The 16,145-nt window shown below is 40.4% G+C and overlaps 1 protein-coding gene across 1 annotated transcript in view; it reads left to right on the top strand.

Annotated features, from left to right (window-relative positions):
- The window catches only part of prom2 (prominin 2), an 89,399-nt gene that overhangs the window by 25,050 nt on the left and 48,204 nt on the right, over nt 1-16,145 (top strand). The window contains exons 4-10 of the mRNA XM_072557224.1: nt 2,799-2,854; nt 5,367-5,572; nt 8,410-8,530; nt 9,424-9,487; nt 12,099-12,188; nt 13,547-13,743; nt 15,207-15,281. Coding sequence (XP_072413325.1) covers nt 2,799-2,854; nt 5,367-5,572; nt 8,410-8,530; nt 9,424-9,487; nt 12,099-12,188; nt 13,547-13,743; nt 15,207-15,281 — 809 coding nt within the window. The remainder of the gene's footprint in view (nt 1-2,798; nt 2,855-5,366; nt 5,573-8,409; nt 8,531-9,423; nt 9,488-12,098; nt 12,189-13,546; nt 13,744-15,206; nt 15,282-16,145) is intronic.

Here is a 16,145-nt window from a genome sequence, read left to right as displayed (position 1 = left end):
ATACAAAATTATCTTTATTCTTCACTCCATACCTGTCTCGAATAGTGAGAGCACCAGCCTCTTATTTAACTTGGCAGAAAGAAAGTAAACAAGAGAGTTGGGCACATCAGCATTTTGTCCAAGGTGTGGCTGTGTAAATCCATTGAAATTTATCTGCAGAGCACTCTGTACAATAAGCATTCCAATCATCAAATAACGTCTTGGATAAGATTAACTTTTGTGATTGCAGAACAGAATTCTTGTAACCAGGGCTGCATCTTATTTACACCAACTTGAGTCTTGTGAAATTTGATACCTTTGATTTCCTTCATGGCTTATCCACATTCTTCCCGAGAAGCCTTGCAAGAGCAAACAACAATAATCTATTGAACAAGAGATATGACCTGGAGTACATATTGTATTGTTTAGTATAAAAGTAGAATAAGTGCCATTGTTAGGAAGGATTTAAATTACAGTTCCCTGTATTGAAAATTGCTGATTGATTGCCTAATCACCTAGGAACGACAAATACTGTACACTGATCCCACCAGTTCTTTTTCTCATACTCTGTAATGTCTCAGTTTCAATTCAACATACTTTGCTAATAGTATGGTTAAACTTCTCTCCTTCCCCCCCATCTACCTACTTCCTTTCCAAAGAACACAAGTAATAGATGGCAGGGAGATAGTGGCATAAGAGTAAGACCATTGGCCTAGGAAACAGGCTGAGGTTTATTCTTTGCTGGCACAGATTCAAATCTCACCACTGGCGGAATTCAAATTTAATTAATATGTGGGATTGAAAACTCACTATGTACCATGTAACCATCATTAATTGTTATTAAAACCAATCTGGTTCATGAATGTCTTTTAGGGAAGGAACTTTGCTGTCCCTACTTGCTCTGGCTTACCTGTGACTCCAGATCAAGTGCAATGTGGTTGCCTCTTAGCTGCCCATGAAATGACCAAGAAGGTCACTTAAAGGGGTGATTAGGGATGGGTAACAAATGCTGAACCTGTCAGTGACATCAACATCCCATGAAAGGATTTTTTTAAAGTAAAAAGACCATTCAACTGCTCAATAATTGGCTAAACAATATATTTTGGCAAGTTGGTTTACACAACTTTTAAAAAAGGAATGAGTAGGCCATTTAGCTCTTCAAATCCATTCTGTTACTCAACAGGATCATGGCTGATCTCCAACTTCAACACCATTTTCCTCCACTATCCTATATCCCTGCTTATTTTTATGTAGAAATCTATTGCTATCAGTCTTAAACATACTCAGTGACTACAGTCTCTCCAGAGCAGAGCATTACTATGATTCACTACCCACTGTATGAAGAGATTCATTCTCTTCTGAGTCCTAAAAAATCTGCTCCTTATTCTGACTCCCCTGTATCTACACTCTTTAGTCATGATGACTTGGAGGTGCTGGTGTTGGACTGGGGTGGACAAAGTTAAAAATTTTTAACTTCAGTCTTGGGAAGCACCATCCTGCATCTATCCTATTGATCTCTGTAAGAATTTTCTATGTTTGAATGAAACCACCCTCGTGCATCTAAAACTGAGAGAATCTAATCCCAGCCCACTTAAATCAGTCATCACAGGGCTGTCCCTCTACCAAGCAATTAGCTTGGTGCAAATTTGTCACATTCCCTCTGTGCCAAGTACATTTTTCCTCAGGTAAGGAGATTAAACATCCATGCAATATTTCAACTATGATCTCACCAAGGTATTATTTAATCTCAGGAAGACATCTTTATTCCTATACTCACATTCTTTTATAATAAAGACCAATAAGTCATAAGCCACTATGTTTTTAAAGTCATTCATGATATATGGGTGACTCTGGCCTGGCCAATATTTAATTCCCATCCCGAATTGCTCGAGTGAAGGTGGTGTTGAGTTGCTTTCTTAAGCTGCTACAGTCCTTGGGGTGGAGGGGTGCCCACAGTAATAAGAGGATGGAAATTCCAGGATCTTGGCCCAGGGAACAGTGGTATATTTCTCAGTCAGAATGGAATATGCCCTGGAGGGAAACTTGCAGGTGGTGGTGTTCCCTTGTATCTGCTTCCCTTGTGCTAGATAATAGTGATTGCGGGTTTCGAAGTTGCTCTAATTTTCTTCTTTCCGAGCCCTTTCTTTATTGCAGCCACAGGGCAGTTTGCACACTAACTATTCACTCTCACAATCACTGATTAGAGGCAGCAACTTCAAGGCAAATGGGGAGAGAGAGACTATCTCGCTATCTTCCAATTCTTTGTTGCTTCCATGCAAAGAGTTGTATTTTTATAGTCTAAAAGGCTCTCGGTCTCTGCATTGTTCACACATGGGCCCCTGGGCAGACAGTTGTTGTTCTCCTGAGCATTCTTGTTCTACATAACTGATCCAGGTTGAAAAACCAATGAACAGCCTGTCTCCTGGCAAAACTTCCTGAAACACAAACCCATGGTGCCACTGAGTCTCCAACATTTTCTCCTCCACCCCAGTCACACATACTGCTTGAAGAAAGGAACAGTATAAATATAACTCACAGTGTGGTCCAGTAGCTTGTTTTCAAAGGTTAAACATCTCTTTGGACAGTCCTTGCTTTAAAGCAATATCCTTTCCTCATTTTGGTCCATAAACCAAAATAAGGAAAAATAGAGATGAAGCCTTTACAAGACTGACAAAGTCACAAGAAACTGATAGATACACAAACAAAAATTGTTTTAGCCAATCACATGGTTAATCACATAGGATCAATGTCTCTCTTTTGCGTTCAAAATGAATGATCATTAATGCTCGCTAACAGAACCTTTTGTGTCTGTTTCACAGATTTAGTCAAGGAACTCAGTCAAAATGCTGAAACTCTACAGAGCAACTATGAAAAGGTAAGAACAGTGAAACAGCAGTGTTTTTCAGTTTTTAGATTGAATGGATGAGGTATTGAAATTGGAAAGTATCTCCAAGAAATGTCAGCTTTAACATTCCACCAATTCCTATGTACAAAGGAAAGCCAATACCGGACAACCACAATCAGTTGTCTTGACCACTTTCACCTCGAGGCCAAAGGTGATTCCACCTCCTCCTCACTCAATAAAGAAATTGTCTGTTTGCACCCATGACATATTAATCAGGGTAACCAACTCTTAAGAGGTTTGAGTTATGAAGATAGGCTGGTACATTTTTCATTGGAGCGTAGGAAGTTGAGAGTTTACCTCATAAAAGTTTATAAAATCATGAAGGGTATATGGTGGTTGTCTTTTTGCTAGGATGAGGGATTTCAAGACTAGGAGGCATATTTTTAAGGTGAGAGGAGAGAGATTTAAAAAAGACACGAGGGACTTTTTTGTTACACAGAGGATGCTTTGCATGTGGAGTGAACTTCCAGAGGAAGTGGTGGGTGTGGGAACAATTATAATGTTTAAAAGACATTTGGGTAGGTACATAAATAGGAAAGGTTTGGTGGGATATGAGCCAGGAGCAGGCAGGCAGTACTAGTTTAGTTTGGGATTATGTTCAGCATGGACTGTGGGACTGAAGAATCTGTTTCCATGCTGTATGACACTGATTCCATATACCCACACTAAGAAAGACTGAATATATTATGCTAGAATGCACTCCTCAGAGCATGGATAAAGTTCCTAAGTCAAAAGGCCTGGTTACTTTAGACTGCAGGTCTGAGCCTGACAGCCTCTCCCTCCTGTATGAATTGTGACCCTACATTAAAATGTATTGGCTTCCATTCCAGTGCATGAGAACTCAGTTAAACGTACTTGCCCTAGAGCAGTGTTGTGGACTCAGACTGAGCACTTTGATGTTGCAAACATTGTAAATATGAAACTGAGGCCTCATCTGCCACTTCTTAAGATTTAGGTGGAGGTAAGGAAACATCTGCCTGAATTTGTAAAATAGACCTTATGGTCAGCAGCATCCTCTGAACATCACCAAAAACAAGATCACAGGCCTACCATCCTACTTTATCTGAGATGGCCCACTCTGTGTCAACTGGTTAATATTTTTACATGCATGACACATACATGCTTGACTACAAAGCAAATTAGATATCTACATATGTGAGAAGTGATAATGTATTAAATAAGTGAAAGTATTATTGAGAATTGTTGAAATTTTGTCAATGCTTTTTTCCTTGCACTCATCAGGTCAATTCAGAAGAATATCAATTCTAGAGGAAAAGCCAACATTTACACTTCATGACATTCCCAGTTAGTTTTGTCAAGTAGACCCTAATTGGCAAAGGCATTTCCATGGAGAATGCACCAATTAATGAGGATTGACAATTTACAGCCAAGCTTTGCTTGAGCAACAGGTGAAGCCCTCTGTTTTACTCTGGTACAATGCAGCAGCAATATTAATGGGTGCATTCACTATGGCAACTCTTCTACAATCAGTGTCCTCTCACCAACCTATTAGTACCCTCTTTCATAAGGTATAACCATTCAATACTTGGGCAATTTACAGGAAAACAAAGTGAAAATCTTTGACAAAATGTTTTTTTTTGGCATCTCAAGTCCACACCCCCCTACGACCCACCCTCCCATTCTGGCACTTTCCCCTGCCACCGCAGGAACTGTAAAACCTGCGCCCACACCTCCCCCCTCACCTCTATCCAAGGCCCTAAAGGAGCCTTCCACATCCATCAAAGTTTTACCTGCACATCCACTAATATCATTTATTGTATCCGTTGCTCCCGATGAGGTCTCCTCTACATTGGGGAGACTGGGCACCTCCTAGTAGAGCGCTTTAGGGAACATCTCCGAGACACCTGCACCAATCAACCAAACCGCCCCGTGGCCCAACATTTCAACTCCCCCTCCCACTCTGCCGAGGACATGGAGGTCCTGGGCCTCCTTCACCGCCGCTCCCTCACCACCAGACGCCTGGAGGAAGAACGCCTCATCTTCCGCCTCGGAACACTTCAACCCCAGGGCATCAATGTGGACTTCAACAGCTTCCTCATTTCCCCTTCCCCACCTCATCCTAGTTTCAAACTTCCAGTTCAGCTCTGTCCCCTTGACCTGTCCGGACTTGTCCGACCTGCCTAGCTCCTTTTCCACCTATTCACTCCACCCTCCCCTCCCTGACCTATCACCTTCATCTCCTCCCCCACTTACCCATTGTACTCTATGCTACTCTCTCCCCACCCCCACCCTCCTCTAGCTTATCTCTCCACGCTTCAGGCTCACTGCCTTTATTCCTGATGAAGGGCTTTTGCCCGAAACGTCGATTTCGCTGCTCGTTGGATGCTGCCTGAACTGCTGTGCTCTTCCAGCACCACTAATCTAGAATTTGGTTTCCAGCATCTGCAGTTACTGTTTTTACTTCCTTCAGTTCCAGACCTAGAGCTAACAAATATTAGTTTATAATTTTCATCTCATCCAGGTTCTGAAGTATGAGATTGGCTTCATTGTTTGTGCAGCTATTGGAATTCTCTTCTTCCTCTTCATGCCCTGGGTTGGTGTTTGTTTCTGCTGCTGTCGGTGTTGTGGGAACTGTGGAGGAAAGATGTACCAGGAGCAGAAAAAGTCAATGAACTGTAGAAGGAGGACACTAGCAGCCATCTTGCTCATGGTTACAACAGTAATTCTGTGAGTATTGTTTCTCTTTTTCCTGAAGTTACAGAAGTCTGTGTATATTTTCTGCATGGATTTGATTTTATGAAGGACCATATAGGAAGGAAACAGATTTTAATTTCATAATTAACAGATTTTCATATAAACACTCCCAAGGTAGGTACAGCATGGAGTTGGATACAAAGTAAAGCTCTCCCTACTCTTTTTAAACTGAAAGTAATCCGAAACTAAGGCTTCCTCAACATTGTACCCAGTTACAGAGTAAAGTTTGCTTTACATTATCCCCATTAGGTACAGCAAGGGGTTAGATACAGACTAAAGCTCCCTCTAAGCTGTCCTTATCAAACTCTCCCAGGACAGGTATAGCACAGAGTTAGATAGAGTAAAGCATCTAATGTTGTTCATCAAACATTGTAGGGAGTAAGTGAGGAATGAGATGCTGGAGATCAGAGTCGAAGGGTGTGCTGCTGAAAAAGCACAGCTGGTCAGCCAGCATCTGAGGAGCAGGAGAGTCAATACTTCAGGCATAAGCCTTCCATGACAAATCTGCTTCCTGATGAAGGGCTTATGCCAGAAATATAGACTCTCCTGCTCCTCGGATGCTGCCTGACTGGCTGTGCTTTTTCAGCACCACACCCTTCGACACTGAACATCATACACATGTTTTGTGGTACAAAAATTGAACATTTCTGAAATAAGACATGTTTGTTAAAGCTTTACACATCAAGATATATTTCAATAGAATGTTGGCACTTTTGAAATAATTTTGCTACCAGCAGAGCCTGGTATTTTCAGTGCATGTTGTGACCCATGTACCCATTTTTAGAATTCATAATTGATCATAGCAGTTAAAAATGTCAGCCATTAGTTGGTCTTGTCTTTGCATGCTCAAATTTTTAGATTCCTTCCATGGCATGTTATTGAAAATGCAAATTGATAGCCTTCAGTGAAGGAAAGAGCATCAGAGTGAACAGGGAAAATAAATGGGTGTTCTTAGGCAATCTGACAGGAGATTTGAGAAAGAAAAATGCAAAGGTTGAGGAAAAAAGTGATTAAATGCAATGTCAAACTAAATAATGAAAGAAAAAGAAAAGAGGGAAATAAAATTGGATTGAGAGAGAAAAATAACAGTTGGTAAAGTTAAAAAATATCAAAATACAAAACCAACATTTTTAAGATCTTTAATTAGAACAGAACATTAAAGTGCAGTACAGGCCCTTTGGCCCACAATCTTGCACAGACCTGTGAAACCAATCTGAAGCCCACCTAACTTGCACTATTTTCATCAAGATGTCTATCTAATGAACATTAGATGTCTATCTAATGCCCTTAAAGTTGGCAAGTCTACTACTGTTCTAGGCATTGCGTTCAACACCCCTACTACTGAGTCAAGAAACTCTTGACATCTGTCCTATATCCATCACCCCCCAATTTAAAGCGATAACCCCTCAAAACCTGAAGTTGAGACTCCACAATTGTAATGTCAATTCTCACTGGGGTTATATACTGGAAATAAAGACCCCCATTCTCAGAATCATCACAAATGTTAAAGGTTATACCTGTCTTTTAGACCTAAGTTGACAGAAAGCGTGGACTAGATTTCTGTTCTTAACCGGAGTTACTATATGTTGCACATTGATTATGGCTATAGGTAGACAACTATTAAATGCTGATTTATGACTCTACTCGGTAGAACTCTAGCTCCCTTATAAAAACTTTCCCTACAAACACATACAGAAAGATAGATAGATATGAAAAAAGTGATTTGGATGGAGGAAAAACTGGGAACATGGTCCAATAGTTCCTGACTATAGGACTTACTGAGATGATCCTTTTGGCTTACCAGGACTTGATGCTCCTCAATTTCTTTTACTCAGGTACTTTCACCTGCTTGCAAGATGTTCAGAGCAACTGGCTCACAACTGTTTTGACTTATAAGTTAAATACCATAGTCCTCAGCAACTGATGAGAAAAATAATTGACTTTCTATAGGCTTGAGGTTTCTTTTTATTTAGCTGCAGAAAGACCAATATCACCTCTGTTTCTGGGGGTCTAAAGGCTTCTGGCCATTTTTTGTTCCCACTCACAAGCTGTTCACCTGCCTGATAGCCAATCATGTAGTTGTTGGCAGGCAGCAGGTTTTTGTTGTTAACACCTGGTCATCACTCCACAGACCAATCAGCTACTTGTTGCCAGCTGAATCTCACTTTGCACTCAGGCCCTAATGCCATTTCACCTGTAACTAAATCGCTTGCATGGGTTGAAGAGACAACAATGTAAGCACAACTTACAATCATTTTTTGGCAACTTGCTTTTAAAAAGTGCAGCAATACCTTGCACAATCCTTGAGTTTTAAAAAGTAATTTCCCTATTTCAGTCTATGTTCAAAAATACAGAGAAGTAAGAACATGCAGTTTTTGCAAGTAGTTCATTGTCAGTGCCTGAGAGGTCAAGATTTAGAACACTGTCATGAACTTATTGTCTATCTGTAGTAGAACTATAAGATCTTCATGCCATCAATGCATGTCAATAGATAGTCAGACAGCAAATTGCTATTTTTGTAAAACTATCAGTGAAGTAGCAAAACTTGGACATTACTTCTGGATATTTGAATCTTCTCACCTGAAATTGTTGAAACATTTACGGATCAATCACATTGTAAGTTAGTAGCCCTACCATTGTTGTGGCTGCAAAATCTGTATTCATATCAAGCAACAAAAGAATTAAAATTGCATTTTTGAATAATCTAGTGTCATGAAAAGTGACACTAATGTAAAAGCACGAGCTTTCTTTATTTTAAAATGCTGAAATAATGACAATTGCTTTTTCTCCTTCCTACATATCACAAACAGAATAGGAAATATCTGCATGTTTGTCAGCAATGAAAACATCTCAGAATCTTTACAGCATAGTGACAACTTACTGAAAGACACCCTAGGAAACCTGAAAAGTTACATTAACTCCATCCCAAAAGTAAGTTTTGCTTCTGTTGCAATCCTTGATATGAAGTTAAGATTTTGAATAAATTGATCATGGTAGTTGCATCTTACAAGATACTTTGTGAATGTTCCTTCCTAAAGATTAGACACCTTGTAAATGTAGGGGAATGGGTCTGGGTGGGTTGCTCTTTGGAGGGTCGGTGTGGACTTGTTGGGCTGAAGGGCCTGTTTCCACACTGTAAGTAATCTAAACTCAACATCCCATGAAAGGATAAAAAGAGGCCATTAGGCCTACTAATAAAACAAATTATAGTGGGTGGCATGGTGGCACAGTGGTTAGCACTACTGCCTCACAGCGGCAGAAACCTGGGTTCAATTCCCGCCTCAGGCGATTGACTGGGTGGAGTTTGCACATTCTCCCTGTGTCTGCGTGGGTTTGCTCCAGTTTCCTCCCACAGTCCAAAAATGTGCAGATTAGGTCGGTGTGGACTTGTTGGCCCAAAGGGCCTGTTTCGACACTGTAAGTAATCTAATCTTGATACAAGAATGTTTCTTTTCTTTGCATGAGTTTCTCATTTCCACATTGACTACCAAAGAATTAGAGAAACTAACAGCTTAGCAGGGACCATTCATTACTGTGCCAATATTTTGCAAGAGCTACCTGATTGTTTCCTCGCTCTTCCAGCCAACCACCCCAACCCCCACCCCCACCCCCACCTATTGTTTTTTGCCTTTTCAACTATTTAACCAATTCCTTTTGAAGGTTTCTATTGAATCGGCTACAATCACGTTTTCAGGCAGCTCACTAGAGTTCTGGAGAAAAAATAATTGTGATTGTTGTTACTGAGGTTCTTGTATGATGAGAATTTCAGGGGTCACTTTTATGTATTAAAATTTTATCTTCTCTTTAAAATATTTTTTCTTCAGCAAATTACAACCATTACTAATGCCAGTGCAATACCAGTAGCCAGTGTCTCAGCTAACCTGGACAGTAAGTAAGCATTTATTATTAATTGATTTGGCATGGACATCTTCTGTGCATAATTCCAGCCAATTTAGAATATTGTTAACTGCAGTACACAATGTTTATCAGCCTCTAGATAATCAAGCCAATGGCCATCACAGAATCACAATATTGTTATGGCGCAGAAGGCCATTTGTCCTATCATGCCTGAACCAGTTTCATTGTCTATTGCCAAACTCCTGCATACCATTTCTATCCAACCAAACATCCAATGTCCTCTTGAAAGCCTCCATTGAGCCTGCCCCACCACATTTCCAGGCTGTGCATTCCATACACTAACTACCCGCTCTGTGAAGAAGTTTTCTCTCCCATCACCCTTTCACATATCACTTTAAATCTATGCCTTCTTTTTCTTTGCTGCTTTCACAAGCCATGATTCAATGAAATGGGTTGTATTTGAATGCAAGACCTTTGCATTCCAAAGGTGAGGATTTGAGACACACTGGTCCTGTCTAGTTTGAAAGCATTCACCTACCAACCTGATTAATAAATATTGCAAAGATAAGTTATAATATAGGAGCTTCTGAGGGGAGAAAAGGGACACATTAAGAATAGTTTTAACTCTGGTGCTGTGGTATAAAGAATCATATGGATGAGAAAAGATTCAGAGCTATTAGAGGCCATAGTACAATGGTGAAGAAGAGAAGCTGGTAAAAATGAATGATACCTAAGGAAAGGGTGGACAGGAAGGAAAGAAAATGAGATCAAATGCAGCAGACAAATAAAGAAACAATTCCGAGCTCAGTGCTGTCAATGATTAGAAGATGACACACCACATAGTCACATCACAGCTGTTCAATCATACATCTTGTAGTGCCATAGACCATACTATAACTGCTCTCTGTCTGCAGAAACCTTATTGAAGTCTTGGCTTTGAGTACAGACAATGTCCTTAGTGACCAATTTTGTGAACAGGATTAAAGGCATGCATCAAAAATGGCTAAAAACAGAGAGCAGAGAGTAATAAGACTGGAAGGAATAATACACCAAACAAAATTTGACACTAAGCTACATAAAGTGTTACGGCAGGTAGCCAAGCTCTCAGTCTAAGAAGCATCTTAAGTGAGGAGAGAACAATAGTGAGGTAAAGAGGTTTAAACAATGAAACATATAATATAGAAGTAGAAGCAGGCTATATGGTCCTTTATGTCTGTTGTATCATTCAATGTGATCATCTACTCAGTACTCTGCTCCTGCTTTCTGCCTATGCCCTTTGATCTCTTCAGTCCGAAGAGCTACATCTTCCTTGACCATCTTCAATGTTTTGACCCCAATAATTTCCTGTAGCAGAGAATTCCATAGGCTCCCACTTGCCAGCTGAAAAAAGTTCTCCTAATCTGTGTCCTAAAAGGCCTACCCCACAGCCAAACATCCTTCCTCAGATAAGGAGACCAAAACTGCACACAATACTCCAGGTTTGATCTTATCAATGCCCTATACTGTTGCAGCAAGACAGTACTGCACCTGGACTTGAATCGTCTCGCAATGAAGGCCAACATACTTCCCATACCTGGGAATAACCTAATGAACCTTCTCTGGAATGCAATTGTTCTCTTGTTGATGAACTTTTGGTTAAGGAACACTGCCAAACTGAAGATTACCCCCATCAGAGGGAGTGGCTTACTGCAGACCTGCTCTTTACCAGCTGATAACTGGAAGAGCACTTAAATAGATGTGGGTAACATTTCTATTTCCCTTTTCAAATCTCCAGTAAACAGATGAGTACCAGAGGACCACTCTCGTTACTCATCGAAAAAATTGAGATCAGGGTGGAATTAGTCATGAAAAGGAGACATATTCTTGGAACAAATACTTGTAGTGAAACTTTGAGTCCTTTCTGTTAACAGTAGTAAACACCTATTACTGTTTCCATCAAAATAACAGTTTGGATTGTGAAGAGGCAACAGCCAATTTGCATACCTGCTTCAAGCATGCACTGGCAGATTTTTTTTATTTTGTATAACACCAAGTATTTACATGGTTTATAGCCCATTAGTTAAATTTGTGTACATACAATTTTCATGAGACATACAGTCCTAATGTTAAGGATATATAAAATTCAAATAACTGTGGGTCAGGAGTCAAATATATGTCAGAATAGGAGAAAGTAAGGACTGCAGATGCTGGAGATCAGAGTTGTGTGGTGCTGGAAAAGCGCACCAGGTCAGGTAGCATCTGGGGAGCAGGAGAATCAATGTTTTGGGCATAAGTCCTTCATCAGGAATTCCTGATGAAGGGCTTATGCACGAAATGTCAACTCTCCTGTTCCTCAGATGCTGCCTGACCTGCTGTGCTTTTTCAGCACCACACTCTCAGCGTATGTCAGAATAGGTAAGATTGTAAAGGACATGAGTCAACCAGATGGGTTTTACTGATATTTGATGACATCTTCATGGTCACCATTTACATTTTACATTTATCAATTAATTTGAATGTCACCAGAGCACCAGTCTAGGCTTCTGGATTACTAGTCTAGGGACATTAACTGCCTTCTCTTCCTAGAATGCAACTGCCTGTGGAAATGCAGGTTATTACCTTTATGTATAATGATATTTCCAATTATTCTTATCATTTTCAGACATAGGTTCAAGTCTTGGTAAAACAGTCCTGAAAAAGCTGGGTGAAACCATATACCCTGTACTGAATTCAGCATCTCAGCTAGCACAAGGTAATGACCACAAATCTGAGCACACTGTCAAGGAAAACATGGTAACTGTCTCATTTAAGGAAGTACTATTGATGGAATAGATGGGAATATTCCTAAGGGATGGATAAGGTCAATTTAACTGTCATGATCTGAAATTTCTTTTAAGAAATCCTCTACCCTTTACACTTGAAACAATAACCTGCTCTGTCGGTGATTGTTTAAAAGAATCACAGCTGAACTATTTTATTTGGTAGGCCAATTGGTGGACCATCTGTATAAGCAGTTTCAATAGAAGTCTTTGTTGCCATTTCTCAAAGGCCTATTATTATGTCACCATGTTTGCTCGGCTGAGCTTCAAAAGCTATGGTTATCTTAACTGTTCATCGTTTGATGGGCAGACGGCAAAGACTGTTAAAGGATTATCTGTCTTCTGAACAAAAGTGTATTTGGTTTTATAAGAGACAACAATTTAAGAACAATTTAAAAGTTTGTTGCTCTCATGAATGGCGTTTCTTTTCACTATCGTGTACATATTCAGTGCTGTATTAGATTTTACAAAGTTCTCTTTTATCTTTACATAGTTCTGGGGTATGACAATGAAGTAGGGAGTGAACTCATATGGAGCATAAACACTAGTGGCGACCAGTTGAGCCAAAAATCTATCTCTAAATTTTGCAAGATGATATAATGAATTTTGTAGGAATGAAAAGCTTAACAAATGAAGAATGTTTGTGGAATCTGGGCCTATATTCGATGGAGTTTAGAAGGATGAGGGTGGATCTAATTCAAACATACAGAATACTGACTGGCCTGGCAGAGTAGATGTTGGGAAGATTTTTCCATTGGTAGGAGAGACTAGGATCTGAGGGCTTAGCCTTAGAGTAAAGAGAAGACCTATTAGAATAGAGATAAGGAGAAATGTCTTTATCCAGAGAGGGTGGATCTATGGAATTCATTGCCACAGTTGAAAAATGTGGTGCTGGAAAAACACAGCAGGCCAGGCAGCATCCAAGGAGCAGGAGAATCGACGTTTCGGGCATAAGCCCTTCTTCAGGAATTCATTGCTACAGAAGACTGTGGAGGCCAGGTCATTCAGTATATTTAAGACTGAGGTGGATAGGTTCTTGAGTATCAAGGGGTTAGGGGAGAAAGCAGGAGAATGGGGTTGAGAAACTTAGCAGCAATGATTGAATGGTGGAACAGACTCGATGGGCTGAATGGCCTAATCTCTGCTCCAATGTTTTATGGTCTTATATAAAATGGATGAAAATGCGGAAGAAAGTGTGCTTCCAATACAGAAGAGATGGTTTGAAATTTCAAGGTTTATTAGAATTCTAACTGAATCATGTTACCCATGTTCTAATTGCTTTTATTCACAGTTGTCACTGAGATGAATGAAAGACTGGTGCTCACAAATTCGACAGCAGCAAAACTGCTACATCAGCAGGAGGTTCTCCAGCAGAATGTGACCATCATCCAACAAAACATTAACAGAACACTCAATATGTGTGGTTTACAATGTGTCAGCATCCAGGGTATTCTGAAGGACCTTGACCTTGTTGCCAACTTTGGAACAGTATGTGAATTGCTGGCCATTGGTTCTTACTTTTTGTCACCTCTACAGCCTTAGAACTGCTTAGGACACAATAGAATCACTACTGTCCAGGAGAAGGCCATTCAACCTATTGTGACATACTGGCCCTCGTAAGGAGTAATTCATGTACTGGCCCTTCCCCGCATCCATCCTGTTCAAACACCTGCTCTTCTCCAATTCCAGCCTCTTTTGAATCCCAAATATTCATTATTGCACCATTGCCCAGTATGCCTACAGCTCCCCGAGCTCTAATCTCTGAAATTTCCTTTCTGAATTTGCACTGCCTCTTTTTTCTCCTTTAAGATGCTCCTTGAAAATTTAATTTGGAGTGCATCTTTCTCCATTTATAAAATCAAAGGCAATCAGATTGGAGTGAATCATTCCCTTTTATCCACGGTGCACTCTGTAGGAGCAGATAATGAAATACATACACACCATATTGCACCAGGATGAATCTCACCCATTATATACATGGTACATGTAAAGGTAAAGTAATATAAAAATACCATAGTTCAGAGGGCCACTCTCTCATTAGAGAGAGAGGCAACTGGTGTGCTTTAGATTAGATTACTTAGTGTGTGGAAACAGGCCCTTCGGCACAACAAGTCCACACCGACCCGCTGAAGCGCAACCCACCCAGACCCATTCCCCTACACCTAACATTACAGGCATTTAGCATGGCCAATTCACCCAATCTGCACATTTTTGGATTGTGGGAGGAAACCGGAGCACCCAGAGGAAACCCACACAGACACTGGGAGAATGTGCAAACTCCACACAGAGAGTTGCCCGAAGTGGGAATTGAACCCAGGTCTCTGGCACTGCGAGGCAGCAGTGCTAACCACCGTGCCGCCCTGGGAGGCAAGATTGAGAAGGTGGGAACTTTGCGAACATGGGCTGACTTTGAAATACATACAAATATCCACTTGCTACAATGACAAGGAGAATTAGCTCCTTGATCCGTAGACTATCTGTTCATGAAGATGCAGATCAGAAACCATGCAGTGATGCAGTTCAGTGTGAAGGTGACTGCATTCCATAAAGTCACTTCAATGAATTGAGAAGTCAGAATAGACTCGTGCCATTATCAGGTAACTCTCCCTCAATGGCATCCATATTGTTTGACACTTTATCCCAAAGTTAAAGGCCCCATTTTCCCCAATTGGGCACATCACCCAACTGCAACTTGCATTACAGTGACTGCTTCCCCTTGAGGAATGCATGGGGACAATATCACTGTGAAGTGGGGATTGGTGCATGTGGAGTTTGGGTGAATGACCGGTTCCCAGTGCCAACGCCCAGAGTCACTATAGGTCAAGCAAGTTTGGACTCCCAGCCAGGATTCACAGCCTGGGTGGTATCCTGACCTCACCCTGCCATTGAAGTAGCTAAATGAATACAATTTGTAAATTCTGATGTTCAAAACATTTGTATTTTATTAACAGACTCCTAATATGGATAAGGAGATAAATGCCATGAGGCAAATTGTGGACACCAACTTTTATTCCATTGTACAAAAGGTAAAGTAATTGTGATATCAAAAATTACCAATCCAGCTGTCCTTATAAGATTGACTATTTCCCACACTTTGAAGGTTCTGAAGGAAGTCAGCCAAAGTGGCCCCCAAGCAGGCCTATTCCTGACTGGGAAGTATTGAAATCCCAGGAGCACAAGCTAAAGATGAGGAAGTAAGAATAGGAACAATGTTAAAAAACTTTTTTTTGACTCTGTTAAACTATATACTCTTGATTAAATTTTATTATCAATGGAGCAGACTGGATTGACAATATGTCTGCTGTTGATCACATGATGCCGTTGACCACAATCTCTAGAAAGTAGCAATCAGCAATAATCGGGGACAAAACATTGTGCATGAGATGTCCCCTGCAGTTATCTCCTAAAATTCTTAATGGTTTTTGACCAGGTGCAACAAAGTCACCTCATTGAATAAAATTACAGAAGTTGCTGGATTGTTTTAACTACATTTAGTTGTATAGATTTTTGACTTCTCTCCTTACTGTGACTTTTACCACCAAGGCTGAAAACAGCAATATCAGCTCCAAGCGAAGCTGAAGGCCTGCCTCTAGTCCCAACTTTCCTTGATTTTGGGAAATAATGTGGTATTTCACCTGGAAAGTGAAATAGTTTCTAGCTTTCAAGAATGATACTGCCCTTTTAATGCAATTCACCTTCATTCAAACTTACAGGAAAATGAATTCTGCCAGACAAGCCAACTGGAAAACATTATTAAGACATTGACTCACTGGATTCTAATTCAAGAGAATTAATGTCAACATCTTCAATTTTTACATAATTCATTATGTAGCTTCCTTCCTTTCCTTTCTCTTTCTTCCATGTACGCTTGTGTGTATGAGTGTGTACCA

The sequence above is a fragment of the Chiloscyllium punctatum genome, chromosome 38 (genome assembly GCF_047496795.1).
Source record: "Chiloscyllium punctatum isolate Juve2018m chromosome 38, sChiPun1.3, whole genome shotgun sequence".
Classification (NCBI taxonomy): domain Eukaryota; kingdom Metazoa; phylum Chordata; class Chondrichthyes; order Orectolobiformes; family Hemiscylliidae; genus Chiloscyllium; species Chiloscyllium punctatum.
Note: the sequence above shows the minus strand (reverse complement) of the source record. Positions and strands in the feature narration are given on the sequence as shown.